At 33.9% G+C, this 23,865-nt stretch overlaps 1 protein-coding gene across 5 annotated transcripts in view; it reads left to right on the top strand.

Moving 5' to 3' along the window:
* The window catches only part of CIP2A (cellular inhibitor of PP2A), a 28,168-nt gene extending 7,349 nt beyond the window's left edge, over positions 1 to 20,819 (top strand). For 4 of the 5 annotated variants that reach the window (XM_044941605.2, XM_006075299.4, XM_006075301.4 and 1 more), the window contains 14 exons: positions 279 to 354; positions 3,169 to 3,387; positions 5,086 to 5,245; positions 6,479 to 6,620; positions 7,942 to 8,041; positions 9,478 to 9,596; positions 10,528 to 10,723; positions 11,404 to 11,478; positions 11,570 to 11,680; positions 13,065 to 13,261; positions 15,411 to 15,524; positions 15,764 to 15,846; positions 16,802 to 16,941; positions 18,148 to 20,819. In XM_044941605.2, coding sequence (XP_044797540.2) covers positions 279 to 354; positions 3,169 to 3,387; positions 5,086 to 5,245; positions 6,479 to 6,620; positions 7,942 to 8,041; positions 9,478 to 9,596; positions 10,528 to 10,723; positions 11,404 to 11,478; positions 11,570 to 11,680; positions 13,065 to 13,261; positions 15,411 to 15,524; positions 15,764 to 15,846; positions 16,802 to 16,941; positions 18,148 to 18,318 — 1,903 coding nt within the window. In that variant the 3' untranslated portion in view covers positions 18,319 to 20,819. Of the gene's footprint in view, positions 1 to 278; positions 355 to 3,168; positions 3,388 to 5,085; positions 5,246 to 6,478; positions 6,621 to 7,941; positions 8,042 to 9,477; positions 9,597 to 10,527; positions 10,724 to 11,403; positions 11,479 to 11,569; positions 11,681 to 13,064; positions 13,262 to 14,886; positions 15,023 to 15,410; positions 15,525 to 15,763; positions 15,847 to 16,801; positions 16,942 to 18,147 lie in introns of those variants that run through there. The other variant, XR_006550546.2, reaches the window with a different exon arrangement.
* Positions 20,820 to 23,865: the final 3,046 nt, after the last annotated feature.

Genomic DNA, 23,865 nt, shown 5'->3' with positions numbered 1-23,865 from the left:
TTTACAGTAGACTAAAATCAGAATGTTTTCATGTGCTTTATGTTCCCATTCTTTTTGTTTTTCTGACTTGAAATGTGAAAGTATAACAAGGGTATGTGTGTATTTTTTACTTTGTCTTAGGTAAATAAGGTTGTACCATTCTCCAGAATATACATATCTTGATTAATCTTTGCAAAACCAGTTTTACATCTGAACAGTACGATTGTCTTATATATAAATCCTTTTAATGTATCAGTTTCATACTTAGCATTTGATGTATGTTTTTATTTTAAACCTAGGTATGAGCACTTTTCTTCATGTCTTAATCAAGTATTAGGTCTTCTTAATGGAAAGGATCCTGATTCTTCTTCAAAGGTATATATAGCTTTTTGTTTTTAAAGTTTTTAAAAACTACAATATGCAGAAAAATATAAGTGCACAGATCTCTGAATCTTTGCAAAATGAACACAGCCATGTAACCAAGATCTCAAGCAAGAAACTAGATATTACCAATATTTAGAACCCTCCTTGAATCCTCATAAACTGGCATAATCCTTTTGGGAAACTGTTTCATGGTGCCTGTCGAACACATGTAAACCCTATGACACATATTCCACTCCCATGTACATAGTTGAGAGATGTCAGTCAGCTCACAAAAGATGTAGAAAGTGTTAAATGGAAAATGAAAGTTTAAAACTGGTACTATTTACTGATTTTTTTAAATGCAGATGCCTAGGGTAAACCCAACAAAACATGTACAAGGCCTTTACTCTGAGATTACAAAACATTAATAGAAAAAACCTAAATAAACACAGATATAGCAAGTTCATAGATTGGACGAGTTTACAATATTAGGTCAGTCAGAATTATAGCAAGCTTTAGGTTTTTTTTGTTTTTGGTGTATATGGAAATTGGGAAGCTGATTATAAACTCTGTATGGATATGCAAGGGTCTAAAAATAGCAATGACTATTCTGAAAAAAGTGAACAAAGCTAGAGGGCTTATAGTACCAGATATTAAAGTGTAATGCAAAGCTCCAGTAATTAAAATAGTGCAGTATTGTCATAAGGGTAAACAGCTAGCTCAGTGGAACAGAGTACAGTGCAGAACAAACCCACAGAGTATAGCCTCCTGATTGATAACAGTACACTCTTAAAAGTATGATCATTGCAGTAAATGATACTGGTCAATTGGATATCCATATGGGGAAAAGCTGAATTTTAACCCTTACCTCACACCAGATGAAAAAATCAGTCTTATAAAGATTGTAGCTCTCAATGTGGAAGGAAAATAGTGAACTTTAAGAAGAAACACCTAGCAGAATATCTGTGTAGCCTTGGGATGAAGATTTTCTTAAACAGAAAACAAAAACATGAACTATGTAGGAAAAAATGTTGGTAAGTTAGATTACATTAAAATTAAGAGTTTTTCTGTTCATGAGAGGCCACTAATAATTTAAAGAGTGAAAAAGTTGCTCAACTTTATTAATCTTCAGGGAAATGCCGATTTAAATGGTAATACAATACCATTACACACCCACAAGATGGTTAAAATTTAAAATATGGATACTATCAAACATAGATAATGTAAAGAACGTTGAAATACTCATGGGCTGAAAATTGGTAAAACCTTTTATGAAAACTGGTATTATCTACTAACATAGGATACATGTATAAACTATGACCCAGCAATTCCACTCTTTAATTTACCTCAGAGTTGAATACATGTGTTCACCATGTACAAAACGCAACAGTGTTGTTAACAATAGCCAGGAATTGTAAACAACCTAAATGCCAACAACAGTGGAATGGGCAAATAAACTGTGGTATGTTTATACACTGAAATACTATACAACAATGAGAATGTATGAGGTGAAGCTGCATGTGAAAATACAAGTGAATCTCACTAACATAATGCTAAGCTAAAACATGTGAAAGTGTACACTGTAAGATTGTATTTGCATATAAAGTTCCATGTGAGTTTTTTATATAAAATGGCAAGCTGATTGAAAATTTTATATGGAAATGCAAAGATCCAAGAATAGCTAAGGTAAAATTAATGTCTAGTGTCAAAAATCTGATGTCAAAGTAGTGATTGAGGCATTGTCTGGAAGGGGACTCAAGGGAATTCAGGAGTTTTGATGGAATTCTCGTGATCTAATTGCTAGTTATTCAGGTAATTCACTTTGGGGAAAACATCTAGCTTTGCATTAGCTATTATGTTTTTATTTCTGTCTATGTTACACTTATAGAGAAATTGTAAATGAGAGTATTTGCTTCTATGTGCAGTACATAATCTCTGGTAAGGTAAATAAGAAACTGGTGATAGTGTCCGTTGCTTCCAGGGAATGTTAGGTAGAGGTCAGGTCAGTACCTTTGACTTTGGAACCAAGTGAATGTATTATCTATTCAAAAACAAGTACTACAATTTGTGTTTAAAAGAAAGTAAGTCAAAGAGTTTATCATTTGTAACATAGTAAATGCTAATGAGTTGAATTATATTAAAATCAGACACTGTCGGGTTGATTAAAACACAAATCCCAATTGTATGTCATTTACAAGGAACAGATAAAGGTGGAAATAAGCACACAAAGAGATACCAATACTTTTTTTTTTTTAATAAGTTGGTAGTATGTTAAATAAGGTGGAATTTAACTTAATAGCTAATAAACAAGTTGATGTGGAATGCTATGTAGTGGCATAAGGCTTAGTTATGAAGCACAAAAGAAATGTGGTAGACCAGGGGAGCAGGCTGAGGGGCGTATTGCCAGCATTATGTAAACTGTGGAAATAGCCATCCTTAAAGTTTTAAAGCTTTGGGATGCCATTTTTAAATATTATCCTAAAGGACACTTTATAGCAGTTCATAAATCTTAGCATGAGACAACTGATGTTTGTGCTGAAGAAAAATTAAGTACTATGGAAGGTATATAACATTAGTTGAGGTTGCCCTTCTTCAGTTCCCATAGTCCTCTTAACTGAAGTAATTACCATTAACAAGTTTATTTGTAACCTTCTGGAACCTAATGACACGTTTTGAGAAATAATACTCCGAGAAAAATGGGAAGCAACTTTTAATTTTTATTTTATTTTATTTAAAAGTAAATATCATTTCCAACTTCATCTTTTGGTTACTTTGTGCATTGAAGTCTAATGAAATAGACCTTAATGAAGACTTTATATTGCACAGGTTTTAGAATTACTTCTTGCCTTCTGTTCAGTGACTCAGCTGCGCCACGTGCTCACACAGATGATATTTGAGCAAACTCCATCTGGCAGCACCATTCTGGGAACCCGTTCTAAGTGTTTAGAACCTACGGTAGCCCTACTTCGTTGGTCAAGCCAACCTTTGGATGGATCAGAAAACTGTCCTATTTTAGCCCTGGAGTTGTTCAAGGAAATATTTGAGGTACCAGAGTGACTAACAAATTGACTTTTCCACTCTTATGATTCTCAGTAGACAGTTTTCTAAAATGTTTATTATATGTTTATAATAAATTTCCAATTGTTCATACCCTTTAGGAAAACTTAGCAATTACTGGACTCCCTGCCTCTAGTAGTAACTCCCTAGTTACTGAATTTCATTTTTCTGGCCAAGTCCCCAAAATTAGTGAGACTCCTGTGTTTTCACTAAATAACTTACATATGCTCCTTTCAGTATAATAAGTAAAGGTATGACTAAGATTTGTATGGTTTGTTGGTGTATGACTGTACTTGGCAATAGTTATATTCTGTCTATCTCAGTAGATAGTTTCTGCTGTTTTTATTGAGTGGATATATAGGAACATTGAATTAAGTCAGTCAAATGGAGTGGAACATGTCAGGTATTTAAGGATGTAAACAAAAATCCTTTACTGGGAATTCCCTTATAGTGTAGTGGGTTAGGGAGAAGGCAATGGCGCCCCACTCCAGTACTCTTGCCTGGAAAATCCCATGGACGGAGGAGCCTGGAAGGCTGCAGTCCATGGGGTTGCTAAGAGTCGGGCACGACAGAGCAACTTCACTTTCACTTTTCACTTTCATGCATTGGAGAAAGAAATGGCAACCCACTCCAGTGTTCTTGCCTGGAGAATCCCAGGGACGGGGGAGCCTGGTGGGCTGCCGTCTTTGGGGTCGCACAGAGTCGGACGCAACTGAAGAGACTTAGCAGTAGCAGCAGCATAGTAGGTTAGGGCTCTGCTCTTCTTCTGCAGGGGACATGGATTGAATCTGGGATCCAGAAACTGATCTCACATATCATACAGTGCAGGCTGAAAAAAAGCCCTTTTCATAGAGGCCATTAAATTCTGATAGATTCTGTTATCTAGGTCATTATGTTTTCTCTACTGTTTCCCTGTTTTTATACCCATTCTGTCTATACCAGCATTTTCCTAGAATGTTTACCTTCTCATGACTGTCATGACTAGATCCTCTGCACAAACCAAAATGTGTATGAGTGATTAAATATATTTGTTAAGGATTATCCACAAATTATTCTTTCTGTTTCATGTTGATCTTGACTTAATCAGTTTTAGCTTTGAAAAAGCCCTGTGAGATTCCTGATGGGAATTATTTGTGGTTGTAAAGTGTTAATACCAGTGTCTCTTGTTATTGTAATTGCATTTAGCATCTTAACGATGTTTGTTTTCAGTACATACTTAGAATAATTTTTGAGTCAGAGTCCACTTTAAAAGGTCTTGTTTGAGACTGGTCCATTTGATAAAAAAGTCATCATAGCCCTCAAAACTGGATGAAAGCGTAGATTTTAAATAGGAGACACAGGTCAAGAATATCTGAAGTAATTACAATTGACCCTTGAACAGCATAGGTTTGAACTACTTGGGTCCACTTATATGTAGATTTTTTTTCCAATAGTAAATACTACAGTACAACACAGTCTGCAAGGTTAGTTGAATCCATAAATACAGAATCACAGATACAGGAGGCCAGGGCCAACTAGATTATACTCAGATTTCAGCTGCATGGTGAGGTTGGCACCCCTAACCTTCACATTGTTCAAGAATCATCTGTATAAGAAATTTAAAGAGTGTTGCAGTTCAGTGATGACTGTGCCTCCTGCATTCTCTCTTTTTTTTTTTTTAATCTTTGGTGGTGGTGAATTCTCCAGGATGTCATAGATGCTGCTAACTGTTCCTCAGCTGACTGTTTTGTGACTCTTCTGCTGCCTACAATCCTTGATCAGCTTCAGTTCACAGAACAAAATCTAGATGAAGCCTTAATAAGGAAAAAATGTGCAAGAATGGTCAAGGCCATTGAAGTTTTGTTAAATATCCTTCAGTTTAACCATGGAAACTAACTGCTTATATTTTTTAGAATTTATTTTCTGGATTTTTACTGTCTTTATGTCTTTATTTATAATTTTATACCTCTCATGCTTGAATCTGTACAGAATTACTGAACTCAAGTTTAAATTAAAGAACTGATATTCACGGAAGAGTCTCTTAGAAAAAGCTACCTAGACTTTTTTCCCATGTTCTTCTGTATAAAACTTTGAGACATTTTCAGAAATGCTTTTTAAGTTCGGTTTGTACATTTTTTTTAATCATAATTTGAGGTTAGTAGATACATAAATAACTACCCTGATATTCTCTTTTGATGCTGATTGCTGCCCCTGGATGATGTATGTTGTGATGGACTATATCAGAGAAGAAAAATATATTGGTAGTTATTATTGTAGCTTAGTTTTTTAGCTTGTCAATAAAGATGACATCACACTTACTTATAAAAAAGATAACCTTGTATTTCAGAGCAACAAGAATATAGTCAATTTTGTCCTGCCCTATAGCAAACTCAACATCTTTTTAATTTCTTCTCTGAGCTGCTCCTTCTTAATTTTCTTCTTTCTTGATGGCAGTGATTCTCAATTCTGACTATGTATTAAAATCATCTGGAGAACATTTAAAAATACTGATGCTTGACTCCTACTTCCAGAGACTAAATAACGTGGAACCTAGGGATGTGAAGGCATATTTGTGACTGTTTAAACTATCCAGGTGATTCTAACATGCAGCCAAAGTTGAAAACCACTGCTGTAAAGGCAGGATTATTTTGCTTGACCTTGAGATACTCTCTAAAATATTTAGGCCTCCTCTCATTGAATAGTACCAAACTTAACCCCTTTTTAATAATAGATATTCAAATTAACTTACAGAGAAATTGAGAAAAAAACAAATGAGAAAATAACTTCCTTTATTTCAATAAGTATTTATTAACCCATTGTGAAACCTGTTAATAAAAAACTAACATCCAGTGAAAAGAAGATCCTTTCTCTGTTTTGAGTCAGAAACTTTGGTGGCAGTTCCATCTCTTGCCACTTGTCAGTCATTTAAATGGCTCTGAGCTCCTAAATTCCTAATCTGTCATTGAGCTAATATAGCAATAATTACACCAAATTGCAGTGACAAGAATAATTTGTTTGAAATCATCCTAAATGCTGTAAAGTGCTATACAAATATAAGGGTTTTTTTGAGAATTTTTTGTTTTTCTTAACAAAATTTAACCTCTGTGTGGAGATGACACTCTAAAAATGCATGTTGCAAAAATTCTCACTACTATTAAGTGTACCACTCTGATAGAACAACAGTTTACATATGGCAAGATTGATATGGGCTTTGGAACAAAGGTAGCAGATTCTGAATTATGGTGAGTATATGAAATACAAATGGCAAAATGGTAAGTCCAAACTTAATAAAAATCAAAAGATGTGATTCTCATTCATTTTAGAGGATCATCCTTGGGTATGTTCTATTAACTCAAGATATAGAAGAAAATTAAAATATATTCATAATGAAATTTTTTTAATTTATTTAAGTCATAGATCACGTGCTTCTGAACAGAGATATTATTATCTGTGATTTGTTTTTTGTTGTTTAGATTTGTTTGTCTTGTTTTAATTTATTGTGATTATCTACGAGTCTTTTATGCTTCAGTGCATTTTTTTTCCCTAGAGTTCCTTCCTGACTTTGACTCAGTAATTATATTTATTTAATTTTATATTTTGAAATGACAAAGCATGAAAAAAACAGATCATTTTTATTTCAAAGAAACCAATCACTGCTGAAAGTTTCTAGTAATAAAGACAACTCTTCTTTAGCATGTTAAGGCTTACAGTTAAATGTGGATTTTCACTGATAGTAATGAGATTATTTTATCTCTGTCCTCCCCTATGAATTAAGTTCATCTAACAAGTGTTTGTTGAGGACCCACTGAATGCTAAACACTAGAATTTGTTCCAATTTTCATAAATGTCATAATTAGCAGTAATTGTACTCCTCAAGAATAACAATGATCTCTTTTTACTTTTTTGTACTCCTTTTCAATTAAAAGGCTGTGAAAAACAGCTTAGTATAATTTGTTCAGTAAATGTTAGATACTCTAGATTGCTGAAGGTTGCCCTCTTAGGCTTCCCAGGTGGCGCTAGTGATTAAGAACCCGCCTGCCAGTGCAGGAGACGTTAGAGATTCCGGTTCAATCCCTGGGTCTGGAAGATCCCCCTGGAGGAGGTCATGGCAACCCACTCCAGTACTTTTGCCTGGAGAATCCCATGGACAGAAGAGCCTCATGGGCTACAGTCACAGTGTCACAAAGAGTTGGACATACTGAAACGACAGCCCCCACACGCAGAATAGCCCTCTACTGTTCATATTCTAGTGACAAAACTAAGAATTAAATGAGTCCTGTTGCTAATACTACTAGTAATTTCAATCAAAAGTTGAAACATGTTGGTATTTGAGATTAGAAAAAGAAACACTGTCTAAACTTAAACTGTTAATACCAGTTCTCTTTGGATCTTGGGTTATAAGGATGTTGGTCTCTGATATTTTTACTTCTCATGACAAACAGTAGTTAATCTTGAGGTTTAAGAACAAAGGTTTTGGGTTTTTATTTTCTTTAGATTTATGGACAGAAATAAGCTGTAAGCAATCTTTGAGTTATCTAAGTTAAATATGACTTATTTTTAAAGCCAACTTGCTGCTGATGTGATTTTGAAAACTCTTGATTTGATGAACAAACTTAAACAGTTGGTTCCTGGTATGGAAGTAAGCTTCTACAAAATCCTTCAGGTGAGTTTAAACTCTTAAAATATTGAAGTTGATTTATATATAAATGTTTCCTAATATATGTTTCTGTTTTAATATTCTTAATCTTTAGAAGATTAATGTGTTTCTTAGAACTGGCCATTGGAAAAAATTTGAAAATTGTTAATTGATATAACAATATTCTCACTACAGTTATTTTATATAGAGTTTCACAAGGATTAAATCTAAGTGCTTCTGATTCTGAAGTATGGGATATTCATGATAACCGTGCTTCCACAGCCTTTTCCTTTCTTGTGTCATATTTCTGGTTTCTTCATTTGTTTCTATTGGCTTTATGGTAGAGGGGAGTGGTATTTATTTTGGAGTGTTTGTTTTTTGTTAAGGTTGATGAGGTAGAGTATTAAGGCAGGAAGAAGACATCTGGAAGAAAAGAACTTGATTGTGAGTGATAATTTGATAGGTGTGCAGAAAATAGCTAACTCACCAACTTTATTGACCATAGTAACTAAAAACGAGTTTTAGATGTTTTCCTTGATAGCCACAAAATTTGGCTCATTACAGATACTTAACAAACATGTGTGAATTACTATAACAACACAATGTCTCCAGTGCCTGTGTAGACAGGGTAGAAGCTAAAACTGGAACCTACTTGTATACTTAGAGAGCACGGGGCTTAAAAGATGGGGTTTGGATTTTGACTCCACCATTTCTTAGTACGGACTTGAGCAAGTTACTTCACCTCTGTGAGCTCGTTTTCTTGATTACAAAGTAGAAATAATGATCCCCCTTCATGGACGAGATATGAAGGGTTACCATGAGGGTTTTGGAGGTAAAAGCCATCTCCTATGGTTCTGTGGCATTAGATTATATTTGAGTACCTATAAAACACTTAACATTTTAAAATGTTGATAATTATAAAGAATTTATATTGTAATATTTTTCTGTTAGCAACTTACTCAGATTTTAAATTGAGTTACAGTGATTTTATGTCAATAAAAATTTTTTCACAACAGATTGAGGCTTAAAGTACTAATGGAAGTATTTACTGATATGAAGGACTTATACTTTAAAGTATAATTATTTCATTCACTAAATTAAAATATTGTATGAAGTTTGAATTTTATTTTTTTACTTTAATTTGGAAATGATTTACCATTTTTCTTCTAGCCAGTTTTTCTTTTAAATGATAGCTAGAAAAAGAAAACAGTAACTCAAAATATCAATCAGTTGTAGATGATATTTTAAATAAATCAAAATATTTAAGACATGATTTTCTTAGGCACAGTAAAAGCATTCAAAACTTTTGCCAGAGTTTTTTAAACTAACATTAGGTAAAGACTAATAAACATTCAGATAGAAATACTTCAGAATTTGCCTAGAATTTTTTATGATTTAGGTCTCTTTATTTACCTTACTCTGAAAGACCTGACTTTTTGTTTTCTGGTTTCTGATTTGCATAGGATCCTCGCCTGATTACTCCCTTGGCTTTTGCTTTAACATCAGATAATAGAGAACAAGTGCAGTCTGGATTGGGGATATTATTGGAAGCTTCTCCACTGCCAGATTTTCCTGCATTAGTGTGAGTTATAATCATTTGCAGTATATCTCTTATGGTACTAGAATATCCTGCCCGTTTCTTTAATAGTCTTCAGTATGGACAAATTGGAAAATTAGTGAATTGAAGACTTCATTGTAGTAGTAATTCTTCAAATAAAAAAAAAACTTTCAATTAAAAATTTTTTGATTTCAACAAATCAGAAGACCAGATGTACACTCATTTAGAAAACAGCTAGATCCATTCAGGTAATTAAATTTATTATTCAGATGCTATACCTGTCTCAACACCTCTGTTTAATGCAGTAGCTTCTGTACTAAGCTTACATCCTACCAATTTAGTTTCTCCATAGAAAGAGCTTTTCCTTCCCAGCTGTTCGAGTACTAAATCTGAGTATTGCTTTCATTGACTAGATCTGGGTCATTTACCAATGGGAAGGATTCCTAAAGAAAAATTCTGTCGTTAAAGAAGGTAGGATAATGGCCAGACAGAATTATCTACTGTACTCATCAGTTTCAACCATTGAGATGATATTTTCAGAAGCAGGGGCAGAATGGTGGTCAGGTTGGTAAGAATAATATTGAGTGAGAACAGGGAAGGGTGAAGGAAAACTAAAGGCCAGGTGTTATTGCCCATGGTTAGAAGGATGTTCTTACCAGTAACAATAACTTTAATTTTTACAAATAATCCATACTCACAAACTAGTTCTAGAGGCTCCAAACCAGAGGTGGAGTTGTCATTGTAAAGGGTTGCAAGTAGAAAAGTTTTCCTCTGGCAAATTTTGGGTATTTCCCCAAATTCTGCCTCATCATAGAGTCCAAGATTATTTCAGAAATATTTGAAGACTTAATTCTCAAAAGACCCATTCTAAATGAGTCCCTAGTTCTATACTAACTCTGCCTTTTGCTCTATTTTCATATAATTATTTCTCTTTTTCATTTTGATTCCCACTCAGACTTGGAGAAAGTATAGCAGCAAACAATGCCTATAGACAACAGGAAACAGAACATATGCCTAGAAGAGTGCCTTTACAGTCATTAAATCACAGTTTTCCAACATCAGTAAAATGTTTAACTCCTCCACTTTTGAAAGATAGAGTTCCTGGATTGAACATTGAGGAATTAATAGAGAAACTTCAATCTGGAGTTGTGGTGAGTGATAAATAGCCATGAAAAGTGGGATTCTGCCGGGTCATACCAACTAAAGTGAAAGTGAAAGTCACTCAGTCATGTCCAACTCTTTGTGACCCCACAGACTATACTGTCCATGGAATTCTCTAAGCCAGAATACTGGAGTGGATAGCTTTTCCCTTCTCCAGGGTATCTTCCCAACCTAGGGATCAAACCCAGGTCTCCTGCATTGCAGGCAGATTCTTTACCAGCTGAGCCACAACATACCTACCAAATATCAACTCATCTTATAACATTTACTTAAGCAACTTTAGATAGAGATTTGATCATTGAAACATTATTTAATATAAAAAGTAGCAATATTCTGGAAAGTTTGGAAAGAGGAAAAACTCAGTCATAAAATTCCAGTGTTTTAATACAGCTATCAGTTTTCCCTTAGTCTTCCCATACGAGCCTACCTTCCTACCCCCCTGCCCCCATCACCCCCAGTTTAAATATACTTGAAATTCCCACAAGCAGATCACCAAGATATTCTTCTGCAATAGTCAGGTTAATGGAATGTTTGTGACCTGCCTCATATGACATCCTTTTTTTCCCTTTGTTATTGAGTTTCAATTATTTGGTTTCGGTAGATGTTTTCTTTTTTTTTTTAATTGAGTGCTAATGATTTCTGATTTTTTTTTTTACTTTATTAAAACCAGGTAAAGGATCAGATTAATGATGTGAGACTATCTGACATAATGGATGTGTATGAGATGAAACTATCCACATTAGCTGTGAGTACAACCATATTTTAATTATGTGTATCAATTAAACCCTAAGAGATATTTTCCAGCAAATGAAGATTTATGGTATGTTTTCTTACAGTCCAAAGAAAGCAGGCTACAGGATCTCTTAGAAGCAAAAGCTCTAGCCCTTGCACAGGCTGATAGACTGATTGCTCAGTATCGCTGTCAAAGAACTCAAGCTGAGACTGAGGTGTGTACAATATAAAGACATCTGATTAGTAGAAAAATAAATAAATAGAACATGTGCAAAATATTAGTTTTACCTTCATTACTCTGATTGAAGTAAGTTATCCTTAGCATTTGGCACAACTACTTCCCCTGTCTTAAGACTATCTCCCCTTTAATTTTGGTTACACAGTTATCTTTTTTCTACCTTAATGTATATTCTTTTCCTAAATCTTTTTTTATCTACTCACCTTTTAAATGTTGAGTGGGATTATGTTCTAAGCCCTTTTCCTTTATTTAGGTGATTCATGGTTTCTACTTATTACCAGAATGTTAATTCACCAAATTTTGTATGCTGAGCCAGATCCTTTTCCTTAAGCACTAAGTATCTTCTGTGTAGCTCCATTTAAATACACAGCAAATACTTCAGACTCAGTAGAACCAGTAATGAACTCATCACCCTCCCTTTTTTAAAAATGTATTCTTTCTTATGTATTCCCTGTACTGTTCTTAGAGTTTTCCAAACAAGAAATCTGGAAATCACAGTTTACCTTCTATAGTCATTCATTCATCACGTTCAGTTGATTCTACTTTCTACATAATACTTTTTGCCTTGTCTCTGTTATTATGGCTATTTGTCACAGGCCAGGTCCTTTTTATTTTTTCACACGAATGACAGCAGAGTCTCTAGTCTTCCTACTTGAGTCTAGTGCCCTCGTCTCATCCACCCTCTACATACGTCACTGGCTGTGTTTGGATCTACCCATCCTCTTTCCTCTTCCTTCACAGTCATACCTGAGGCAGTACTCTGATCCTATTACTCCTTTGCCGAATATCCTTCAGTGTCTCACCTTTTAGCTCAGAAGAGAATTTAAATTCCTAAGAACTTACTGCACAGGGATTTTAACTACTTCTCACTCCCCATCTCCTTGCACTTCTTTGCGTTCTTTCCAGTTAAATAAATACATTAGATTGCTTTTCAGTTTCTGAAACTTGACATACTTCTATGGTTTCCTGCCCTTGCACTTGCTCTTCTGTATCTGGAATACCTTTTCCTCTCTCCTCTGTCTTTTAATAATCCTTTAGATTATTAAATCTATTACATAAATTAAATCTGTTAAAAGCTTCCTCCATTTCCCAGGAAGCTTTTCTCTGGTCTTCTGTTGCCCACACTTTTGGTGACCCTTCCTCCCCGTGCTGCCTTCTTTAACAGTACTTCTCACACCGTGTGAAAATTATATGACCCCACTGTCATCCTTGATGATGTTCGAGAGGAAAATTTTTCCTCTGTCACTCTAGACTGGCCTAATAATCGACAATAAACAGATTTATTTCATTAATTTTTTTAAATTATAGAAACTGAGCATATTATATAAATGATAGTATAAAAGTATTCCATTTTCTTTTAGGCTCGGACACTTGCTAATATGTTGAGAGAAGTTGAAAGAAAAAATGAAGAGCTTGCTGTGTTGCTGAAGTCACAGCAGGTTGAATCAGAAAGAGCCCAGAGTGATATTGAGCATCTCTTTCAACATAATAGGAAGTTAGAGTCTGTGGCTGAAGAACACGAAGTTCTGACAAAATCCTACATGGAACTTCTTCAGAGGTAAATTAATAAAGTAAAAATTTCTGTGTAAAGTTAGAATTTAGAATGAACACACAGCATTTCTCTTCTCTGTCCCTAAAGTTCTTTTCTGAACATTCATATGTTCTAATAATACTATTAATATAAGTAGTTAGCAAGGAACTTATGTCATAGTGAAATGAAGTATTGCTTACTCAAATTCAGTAGCACAGTTTGGAAACAGAATATAAGTGTCTCTTTCCAGTTTCATTTATTCAGTCATCAGTCATCTGGGATGTTAGCGCCACAAGGACAAGTTTTACCTGTTTTGTTCCCTGACAGATCTCTAGAGCCTGGAACAGTGCTTCATGCATGGTTAGGCACAGCATAAGTAATTGTTGAATGACCTTAGTTGTCACAATTCATACTAGGTTGAACCATATGAATTGACCATTTCTGCAGATCAAAAGTGGTTGAATATTAACAGTTGTCATATCATCAGCCTAATAGCATAGAAATTTGGATGTTAGTGTTTAACTCACCTTGGAATTTGTAGTCAGTATTTCTCTTTAAAGTCCTTGAGTGTAGTTTACTTATATGTATGACTGTATCTGCAAGATAAATTCTTATAGGTGAATTGCTGGTTTAAAGGGTATGTGCTTTTAAATTTTTGATTGATTGTCCAGTTTACCTTCAGAAAGGCTATGCCAATGCCAATTTATACACTCACTAACAAAGTTTGAGAGTGATTATTCCCCCCCTGTCATTTTTTATCTTTTAAGCCAGTTTTAACTTACAAATTATAAGGAAGATCAGTAATAGTTATTTACTTCTGCCAAACAAAAATTACACTCTGGTTAACTTGTTTCTTGTTTTTCTTTATATATACTTTAAGATAGGTTAAGACTTGAAAAAATGTCCTTCTTTCTCTGGTATTAATATAGAGATACAGAAAAATTTAACTTTACAGGGTCCGTGTGCTTATTTTATTTTTTTAACTTTTTTCTTTTTTTTTTTTTTTAGCAAGATAATGTTTCTTTTTATTTTTTATTTTGGCCTCACTGTGCAGCATGCAGGATCTAGTTCCCTGACCAGGAATTGAACCAGTGCCCCTGCATAGAAAGCACAGTTTCTTTACCACTGTGCCACCTGGGAAGCCCTTATTTTATTTGCCCATCAATAAAAATGAAGGGTGGAAATGTATAGCATCTACAAAATTTGTGAGGACATGGTGATTTTTAAATAGGATATTCTCCCCCAGCAACTTTAAGTCTGATTGTTTGAGGCAGCCCTGATAATGTGGACTATTAGTGTTCAGTTAGGGTGTAAAAGAAAGTAGGCAGTGGTCCAAGAGAAAATAGGCTTTCTAGGATTTGCTTATGTTCCAGATAGTGAGGGGTGGGCCAGAAAGTGAAACTCCAGCCTTGAGGGGCCAGGTGGATAACAAATGAAGCTGGCTGGGAAAGTTTATTTGTAATGGTAGGGATATCTCAAGGCATTCAAATTTCAGAATTTTACAAACTCTCTGTGGGATAAATAAAACTTCTGCTGGCCACATTTGGCCAATGCACCGTTTTGTTTATCCTCTGAAAGGACATTTTATGCTTAAGATAGTTGGGTGTCAAAGTATCACTTTGGAAAGGATTTTTTATATGTTTACCTTACAGGTAAAATAAGCACAGGACTATATGATGCAGAACTATAAAGAGGCAAGAGAAACTTAAAATCTTCAACCACTTAATTCATTAATTTGATGTTTTTCCTTGAACATGTATTATGCCCAACAGGCTAGTGATGATAGGTGTAAGTTTAATTTTTTTTGTTTTTAATACCTTATCCTTTAAGAGAAATTGTTTCAGTTTCTGGATTTGACTATAAAGAAAAAGACATGTATTTTATATTAATAGCAAATTTTGTAGTGCAGCATTCTGTAAATAAAGCTGTTTACCAATAAATATGAAGTTAATGTCCCACGTTTCCATTTCATAGTAATTTTTTACCTCTTCAGTCAGCCAAAACATATCTTTATTGTCTTTTACAGTTAACCTAACTGTTTATGTCTTGCTTGTTCACATAGCATTCCTCCTCTTCTGCAGTATATGCAATTTAGTCAGAAGAGGTAGTAAAGAAGGCACTCAGTTTCTTTTTCTCTGTGTTTTCCTCTACTAAAAGTATCTCCTTGTCTTTTCAGGAATGAAACTGCTGAAAAGAAGAACAAAGATTTACAGGTCACTTGTGATTCTCTAAGTAAACAAATTGAGACTGTGAAAAAGCTGAATGAGTCACTCAAGCAACAAAATGAAAAGTAAAATTTACAGTTTTTTTTATTTTAATTATTTGGATTTTTCAAAAAGAAAATGATTCCCTATATATAGAACATTATTTTTTATATATAAAATTAATAGAATTATTACTTATAAAGTACATATTTGGCAGAATTTGTGATTACTAGTCTTAGAAATTTCTTCTTAAAATACTTGTTGGAGAGAAAAAGAAATTATATGGTTCACTGATGTTTTCTTCTATATTGTCTTATAACTTCAGAACTATTGCCCAATTGATAGAGAAAGAAGAACAGAGAAAAGAAGTACAGAACCAACTAGTAGACAGAGAATGTAAGCTAGCAAGTAAGTAACTTGTTTAATAAATTATCTATATTTTAATAAATCTTATGTTGGAAGAAAATCAAAGCATGAGTGGTTTTTAGTTTGCTGTTGCATTTTCTACTTCTCTCATTTTTTTAAATCCTTAAATCATATCTTAAAAATTCTCCTTTTCTTGCCACAAAGCAGTTTAGTTAGACTAATAAAGCAATACATTTTTTCTGAAATCAGGAGTTATAGGAAATGATTGCCTTTTTTAAAATAAAAATTTTTTTAAAGAAAATAACAGCAGGTGGCAGTGCTAGGTAACTTATAGTTGCTAGCTTCTCAATGGTAGTAACTCTAAAGTGATCTACAAAAATGTTTTTGTTCTGATTCACTTGCCTTAAAGCACAGAAATCTACCTATATAATTGCTCATAATTTTCTCTTACCCTTTCTTTTCTAACCCTTAAACTCTATAAGGATTATCCTTACCCTCATTACTATATGTTGTATTTAGAACAGAGGAAGAGGGAAAGACATGGACAATTTAGCCTTTTCTATAGAATCCTGGGCTTCCCTTGTAGCTCAGTTGGTAAAGAACCTGCCTGCAACGCAGGAGACCTGGGTTCGCTTCCTGGGTTGGGAAGATCCCATAAAGAAGGAAATGAAAACCCACTCCAGTATTGCCTGGAGAATCTCATGGACCAGAGAAGCCTGGCAGGCTACTGTGGGGTCGCAAGAGTTGGACACAACTTAGCGACTAAACCACCACCGTAGAATCCTGGCATAGGAGAAGTTTTGTGATATTTTTTTTTTTTTTAATTCATCAAATGCTATATAACTTATGTGTAGCAAGATGTTTCTTTTTTCTTTTTAATTGTCTTTTATAACATAATAGCTTCTAAACCTTTTCAGGGTAATGTCAGTATAGGACCTTTGTGTATAAAGCTGACTGTTTAAGACCTTTAAGTATAAAGCTGACTATTTGCTTTAAGACCTAGAACAAAAAATAAAAGTACAGGAAGAAAAGATTAAAGTCTTACAAAGAGAAAAAGAAGACAAAGAGGAAACCATTGGTGTCCTTAGAAAAGAATTAAATAGAACAGATCAGATAAGAAAAGAATTGAGCATTAAGGTAAGAATCTATTGCATTCTCATTTGCAATGAAATGATAAAATCTTATTTTGTGAAAAAAGGTAAATCTGTATAAATTAGTGTTCTGTTTCTTCAGTAATTTTGCTTAGAAGATACCAGAAGCTCAAATTGATTGGACGGTTGTTTGTTATGAGGACTCTCACAGTGTGAAAACTTGTATTTTCTAAAATTGTTACACATTGATTAAATGTATACTGTGTTCCAGCACTTGCTGCTTTCAAGAGGGTAAAGAATACAGAAAGAGATTCTCAGTTCATAATGTCATGTACAGATAGCTACCTGTATATATGTATATAACCGCATCTCTTTGCTTACAAGGCTGGTGATAATAATAGAAGTTTGTATATATGTAAAATTTCATAATTTACAAAGGACTCTGAAATATTTTTCTTAATCTTTCTCACTTTAATAAATATACTAATATATAAGTATTTATCAATATTTTCATCCTACAAATGAAACTGAGTCTTAAGTTACTTGCTCAAGGTTGTCACATAGCTATGTGAAATAGTAGGCATATATTCTAAGTTCATTGCTCTTTCTACATTATCATGATTGCTTGAGTGTGGGCTATTTAGGTGGCTCAGACAGGAAAGAATCTGCCTGCAATGTAGGAGACACAGGTTCAATCCCTGGATCGGGAGGATCCCCTGGAGAAGGGAATGGCTACCCACTCCAGTATTCTTGCCTGGAAAATCCCATGGACAAAGGAGCCTGGCAGGCTACAGTCCATGGAGTCACACACAACTGAGCGACTAACAATTTCACTGAGTGTGGTAGTTATGAATAATGCTTTCTGGACCGTCTACTTCAAGGAAGATGAGAACAGACCAAGATTAAAAAGACTGAACAACTACAGAATATAAGTGACAGGAGAGGCATACAATTTAGCTTTAATATGTTTATCTTAATAGTAATTCTAAATAGTAAATATGTAGTATTTTCTGCAGAAGTCCAGGCTTAAAAAGACAAATTGAATCATGTCTTCCCAATTTGTTTATTATTGTTTAACAGTTACAGATGTTAAACTTACCATATAATTGTTAAGTAAAGCGTATTACATTAATGTGCCTTGATATGGTTGTCTTACTAATAAAACATAAGGACATCTTAAAGCAGGTTTCTGTGAAGAGAAAACATGCTAAGTTATTTTCTTCAATTTCTCTCTACCACCCCCTTTTTTCAGGCTTCCTCCCTGGAAGTTCAAAAGGCTCAGTTAGAAGGTCGTTTGGAAGAGAAAGAGTCCCTGGTAAAACTTCAGCAAGAGGAGTTAAACAAACATTCTCATATGATAGCAATGATCCACAGTCTAAGTGGTGGGAAAATAAATCCAGAAACTGTGAATCTCAGTATATAGACACTATGTGTTTATCTACTGGCAGGGTTGGGGAGGAAAGCTAATCTGTGACTCCAAAAGAGCAAATTATTATCTAATTATTAGTAAAGAACCTGATCTGACACGTGTTTTTATTTGGTCTTAAATTTTTACTTCCTGTTTCTATATTTTACTGCTTAAAACTTACTTTAGTTCTTCAGAATATTCTTCTTAACCTTCATTATTTTTTCTAAAGTTTTTTTTTTTTTTTCCCTTTTCCTTAGTTGCTTTCCACTGTCTTCTGCTTGTTTATTCTCATTTGTGATTAGGTTTTTAAAATCAGGCATCAGTGAACTTTTCTTTCTCCTTTTATTGAAATATAGTTGACACATAGCACTGTATAAATTTAAGATATGCAACATAATAATTTGCCTTATGAACTGATGACCATAATAGGTTTAGTGGACATCCATTGTCTTATATAAAAACAACATTAAAGAAATAGAAAAGTTGTTTTTCCTTGTGAAGAGAACTCTTAGGATTTACTCTCTTAACTTTAATATGTAAGTCAAAGAAAGCACTGTAAATTCTCTTTATCATGCTGTATGTTACATCTTCAGTACTTACTTAGCTAATGCTGGAAATGTGTACCCTTTGATCACCTTCATCTGAGTCTCCCTTCACCCCCATTCAGTGAATTTAAAATAACTTTATTACTGCATTTAAAATGTAGTAAGATACATGGTGTTAGTTCTAAATTTTTTTTAAAATACAGTGAATATTTGTAGAAATAATGTATAAATATTAAAAAATAGCTGTTGTATTGACTATATTGTCACATAAAAACCTGTAGTAACTTAAAGAATTATTTATGGATACCTTTAGTTTTATTCTTTAAAATGTTACATGTTCGCCCACCAGTATCATTTTCAGTCAGTTATGAATTTCTTATTAACATACAGATAACTTGGATTCTACCTTTGCCACATTATTTGTTAATTCTGAAGTAAATTTCATTTAATATATCATCTTTTATTGAAATAGTTTTACATTAGGCCATTTAATTTTAAAGTATAACTTTATCCTCATTCATGTATTTCTTTTATACAAGGGAATTTTTTAGTACTTTATTTTGAATTGAATGTTTTAAGTAGTCTTTAAGAAGAATTTGTATATTTGTATTTTGGTTGATTTTATTGCTATGCTATTACAACCATTGATTTTATTTAGTGTATTCCTCACTATTTGTATCTCTATTTGACTTAGGTAAACTTAGATTTACTTCTGTTTTTTAACCATTGTATATCTGAATTTATATTTAGAAAATACATTTTTTGTAATTCACTAGTTACACTAAACAATATCAAACTAATAAGTTTCATATATTTGTATGCATTTTGTATAGTTCTGAAAATTTTTCAAAAAGCATCGTGTCATATATTACATTTTAAATTGCTACACACTCCTTAAGGGGCATATTCTATTCAAGATACGAGCCTAGCCCAGTGCTACCCAGTAGAATTTTTTGTGATGATGGAAATGTTCTTTGTCTGCACTATACAGTACCGTAGCCTTGAGCCACGTGTGGTTAATGAGCACTTAAAATGTGTCTAGTGCAGTGGAAGAATTGAATTCTTAATTTTATTTAATTTTAATTGATTGTAACTTTAATTTCCATCCAACTGCACAGTTCAGATCTAGTCTGTTCTTGCAAGTATGCGTTTATTTAAGCCACTCAATTTGCCTATTCTTAAAAACCTGTGTAGGCAGAGACTGCATGTATTTTTCAGCCTTTTTTTTAATACAGTAGTTTTAATCTGTTAATCTCTTCTCTCTAAAGAAAAAAAACCCATATTTCAGATTTAACGGTGAGTACTAATTGTCATCCATCTTCATTTCTGTTTTTTCCCTAGTCTTTCTGTCTCTTGTAGCATCTTTCATATTCCTATTGTTTGTCTTAACCTTAGTATATTGGATACTTTTTTTTTTTTTTTTTTTTGCTTTTTGATTCTGTATACACCTCAATCAAAAACCAAGTGTGTGTGTTTATGTGTGTATATGTTCTTCTTTTGTAAAAAAATTAATAATATTAATTTATTTTAAGCAAATTTGAATCTCTAGTCAGAGTTTTACAAATGATTCCTATGTGTGTATGTTCATTTTCTGATGGAGAATACAAGTAAGTAAATAAATATATCATATTGGAGTTGTTCATATTCTTTAAGAATTTTGCTATGAAGTTTCAATTCAAGTATACATTAACACAATTCCTTGTAACCATTTACATTTGTTACTTGAACAAATAGAGTTTTCTTAAAATTTGCCTGATTGGCGTTTATACTAAACTGTCACCCATTTAATGTCAGGGCAAAAAATAAGTCATTAAAACCTAATGCTCTGTTTTACAGAAATGTTGTCAGATTGGTATCCTTTTAGTTTCATTTATTGTGTGTTGCAAAAACTAGTTGTCTGTGTTAAAAATATATTGAGGTTCTGTCTTGAGCTAGGACTGTTCATTAAATGAAAATATAACTGAATTTCAACTTCTGCTTGAGGCTTATTCTTATATTTTTGTTACCTCTAATCAAGGTATATCCCCTAAAATACATAACCTTATTTTACTTTTATTTTTTTCTTTTCCTCTTTTCAAATATTATTAGTTATGAATTATATTTACCACTTTACTTTTGACTTGCCTCCTGTTAGATAAAACACATGTCCTGTTTATGACTTAATTCCTTTGCAGAAATCAGCAAACATTTTCTGTAACAGGGCAGGTAGTATATTTTAGACTTTCTGAGACGTGCAGCCTGGTCTCTTAAAACCACTAAAATCTCCAACTGCAACATGAAAGCAGCCATCCACAGTATGTAAATAAATGTGTGTGGCTCTGTTCTGATAAAATTTTATATACAAAAACAGTCAAAACTTTGCTATTGAGTGTTTTATCTTCCTGAATAATTTGACCCTTTTAGCATTAAGAAATGTATCACTGTCTTTGGTGATCTCTGTCTTGATATTAATATAGCCTTTTTATATATAAAATGAATGACTTGTAGACAGTATATAGTTGGGTCTTGCTTTTTTTTTTCTACCTATTTTGACAAATAAGTCCTTAACTCTCAAAGTCTGCTTGAAGTTAATGTTGTACTACTTAATATAAAATGTAGAAACCTTGCAACTGTATGGATTCTTTTATCCTCATTTTAGTTGACACATATATGTACATTATTGACCCCCAAACAATGTTGTATTTTTTTGCTTTAATCAAGTATGTATACATACCCTGGCTTTCAACATCATAATATATTTACCTCTCTGCACATGGTAATATACACAAGATAATATCTTCAATGTAGCATTACTAGTTTTCCCTCTGGAAATAGTTTATTAAGTAACTTTTGGGAAGACACTGCAAATACCTGTTTCTTCTAACTTTCATCTACTAGTTTTAGTATCCATTGGGATTCCCTGGTGGCTCAGAAATAAGAATGCACCTGCAGGAGACATGGGTTCAATCCTTAATCCAGGGAAATCCCACATGTCACAGAGCAGTTAAAGCATGTGCACCACAACTGTTGAGCCTGGGCTCTATAGCCTGGGAGCTGCAACTACTGAGCCCATGTGCTGCAACCACTAAAGCGCACATGCCCTAGAGCCCATGCTTTGCAACAAGAGAAGGCACTGCAGTGAGAAGCTCGGGCACTACAATGAACTTGTCCCTACCTGCTTCAACTAGAAGAAAAACCCACACAGCGATGAAGACCCAGTACTGCCCCCCAGAAAATACACTGATGAGTCTCACTTCAATCAGTTGTTACTCTGATAGTTGCTAAGTGGTTATTTTCTTTACTATTCTGCTTTTTAAATAGGATAATGAACATTTTGTCTCAGCCATTTGCCTTGGCTCTCTCAGTGATCTCCAGTAAATACTGTGTATTACCCATAATGATTTTTTTTAAAAAGTGTTTTGGATTAAGAAACTGATTATATATTTTCAGCATTCACTGGGTTTCTACTCTTTTTTTTGTTTTGCTTTGTTTTTACTGCACTGTGTCGTTGTAGTATGTGGGCTTTTCTTTAGTTGCGCACAGGCTTCTCTGGTTGCAGGGCACACGCTCTAGAGCATGCAGGCTCAGCAGTTGTACACAGGCAGTGTGTGAGGTCTTAGTTCCCAGAAGGATCAAGCCTGCGTCATCTCTGCTGGAAGGTGGATTTTTAACCACTAGACCATTTGGGAAATCTCAAGACAATAGATTTTTTAAAAACAACTAAGATGAACAGAAAATATGACTTATGCCTTTAAAAGCTAGTTGGTTTTTAGAAAGGCAAGTCAGAACCAAAGAAAAGCTAGTTAATTTTACTATTATAATATATTATTGATAGTGAGCCTGATAAGTACTTGAAGTTGTGTGCCTCTGTATTCCATAAGTTGGGAAGAAACATTATAAAAATTAAAAAAAATCATGGATTCCTTTGAATCTGCAATTTACTTTGAAATCTTACACAGTCTGTCTTCTGCTTAGCATTTTGTAGCTGATTGGCTTTCTTCCTGTCATACAAAAAGGCCTGTTTTGTTTATGCTTGTTTTTATCTAAGCATTTCAAAAATATCATAGAAAAAACAATTATCATCATGAATGAAGGAGTACCTTAATTCATGGAACAGTGCTCTTTTGTACATCGAGCTTCAAATAACCCTTCATAAAGATACTAAATGTGAAGAGAGAAAGTGAGTACCTTTCCTCCCAACTAAATGCACATTTTTTTCCTTAACTTCCTATCCCTCCCCAACACCTTCCTCCCTGGTAACCATAAGTTCATTCTCCCAAGTCTGTAAGTCTGTTTCTGTTTTGTAAATAATATTTATGCCTTATTACTTTATATTCTGAATATAACTGATAGCATATACTTCTCTGACTTCACTCATTATAACAATCTCTAGGTCCATCCATGTTCCTGCAAATGGCATTATTTCATTCTTTTAATGGCTGAGTCATTTGAAAAGACCCTGATGCTGGGAAAGATTGAGGGCAGGAGGAGAAGGGGATGACAGAGGATGAGATGGATGGATGGCATCACCAACTTGATGGACATGAGTTTGGATGGACTCGGGGAGTTGTTGATGGACAGGGAGGCCTGGCATGCTACTGTTCATGGGGTCGCAAAGAGTCGGACACAACTGAGCAGCTGAACTGAACTGAATGGCTGAGTAGTATTCCATTATGTATGTGGGTGTATACCACATCTTTTTCCATTCATCTGTCAAAGGACACTTAGGTTGCTTCCATGTCTTGGCTGTTATAAATAGTGCTGCTATGAACATTTGCAGTATGTTCCATGTTCCAATGCTGCATGTAGTAATATGTAAGTTGCGTTTAATACTGAACTGAACTGAATATGTAAATAGTGTTGTATGTATCTTTTGAAATTAGACTTTTCTCTGGATATATGCCTAGGGGTGAGATTGTTAGATCATAGGTTAACTCTGTTTTTAGTTTTTTAAGAAACCTCCATAGTGGTTTTCATAGTGGCTGCACCAATTTACATTCCCACCAACAGTGTAGAGATTTTTCTTCTCTACACACCC

Source organism: Bubalus bubalis, chromosome 1 (genome assembly GCF_019923935.1).
Source record: "Bubalus bubalis isolate 160015118507 breed Murrah chromosome 1, NDDB_SH_1, whole genome shotgun sequence".
NCBI classification, from domain to species: Eukaryota; Metazoa; Chordata; class Mammalia; order Artiodactyla; family Bovidae; genus Bubalus; species Bubalus bubalis.
The sequence above is the reverse complement of the archived record's forward strand: the minus strand, read 5'-3'. Positions and strand labels throughout refer to the sequence as shown.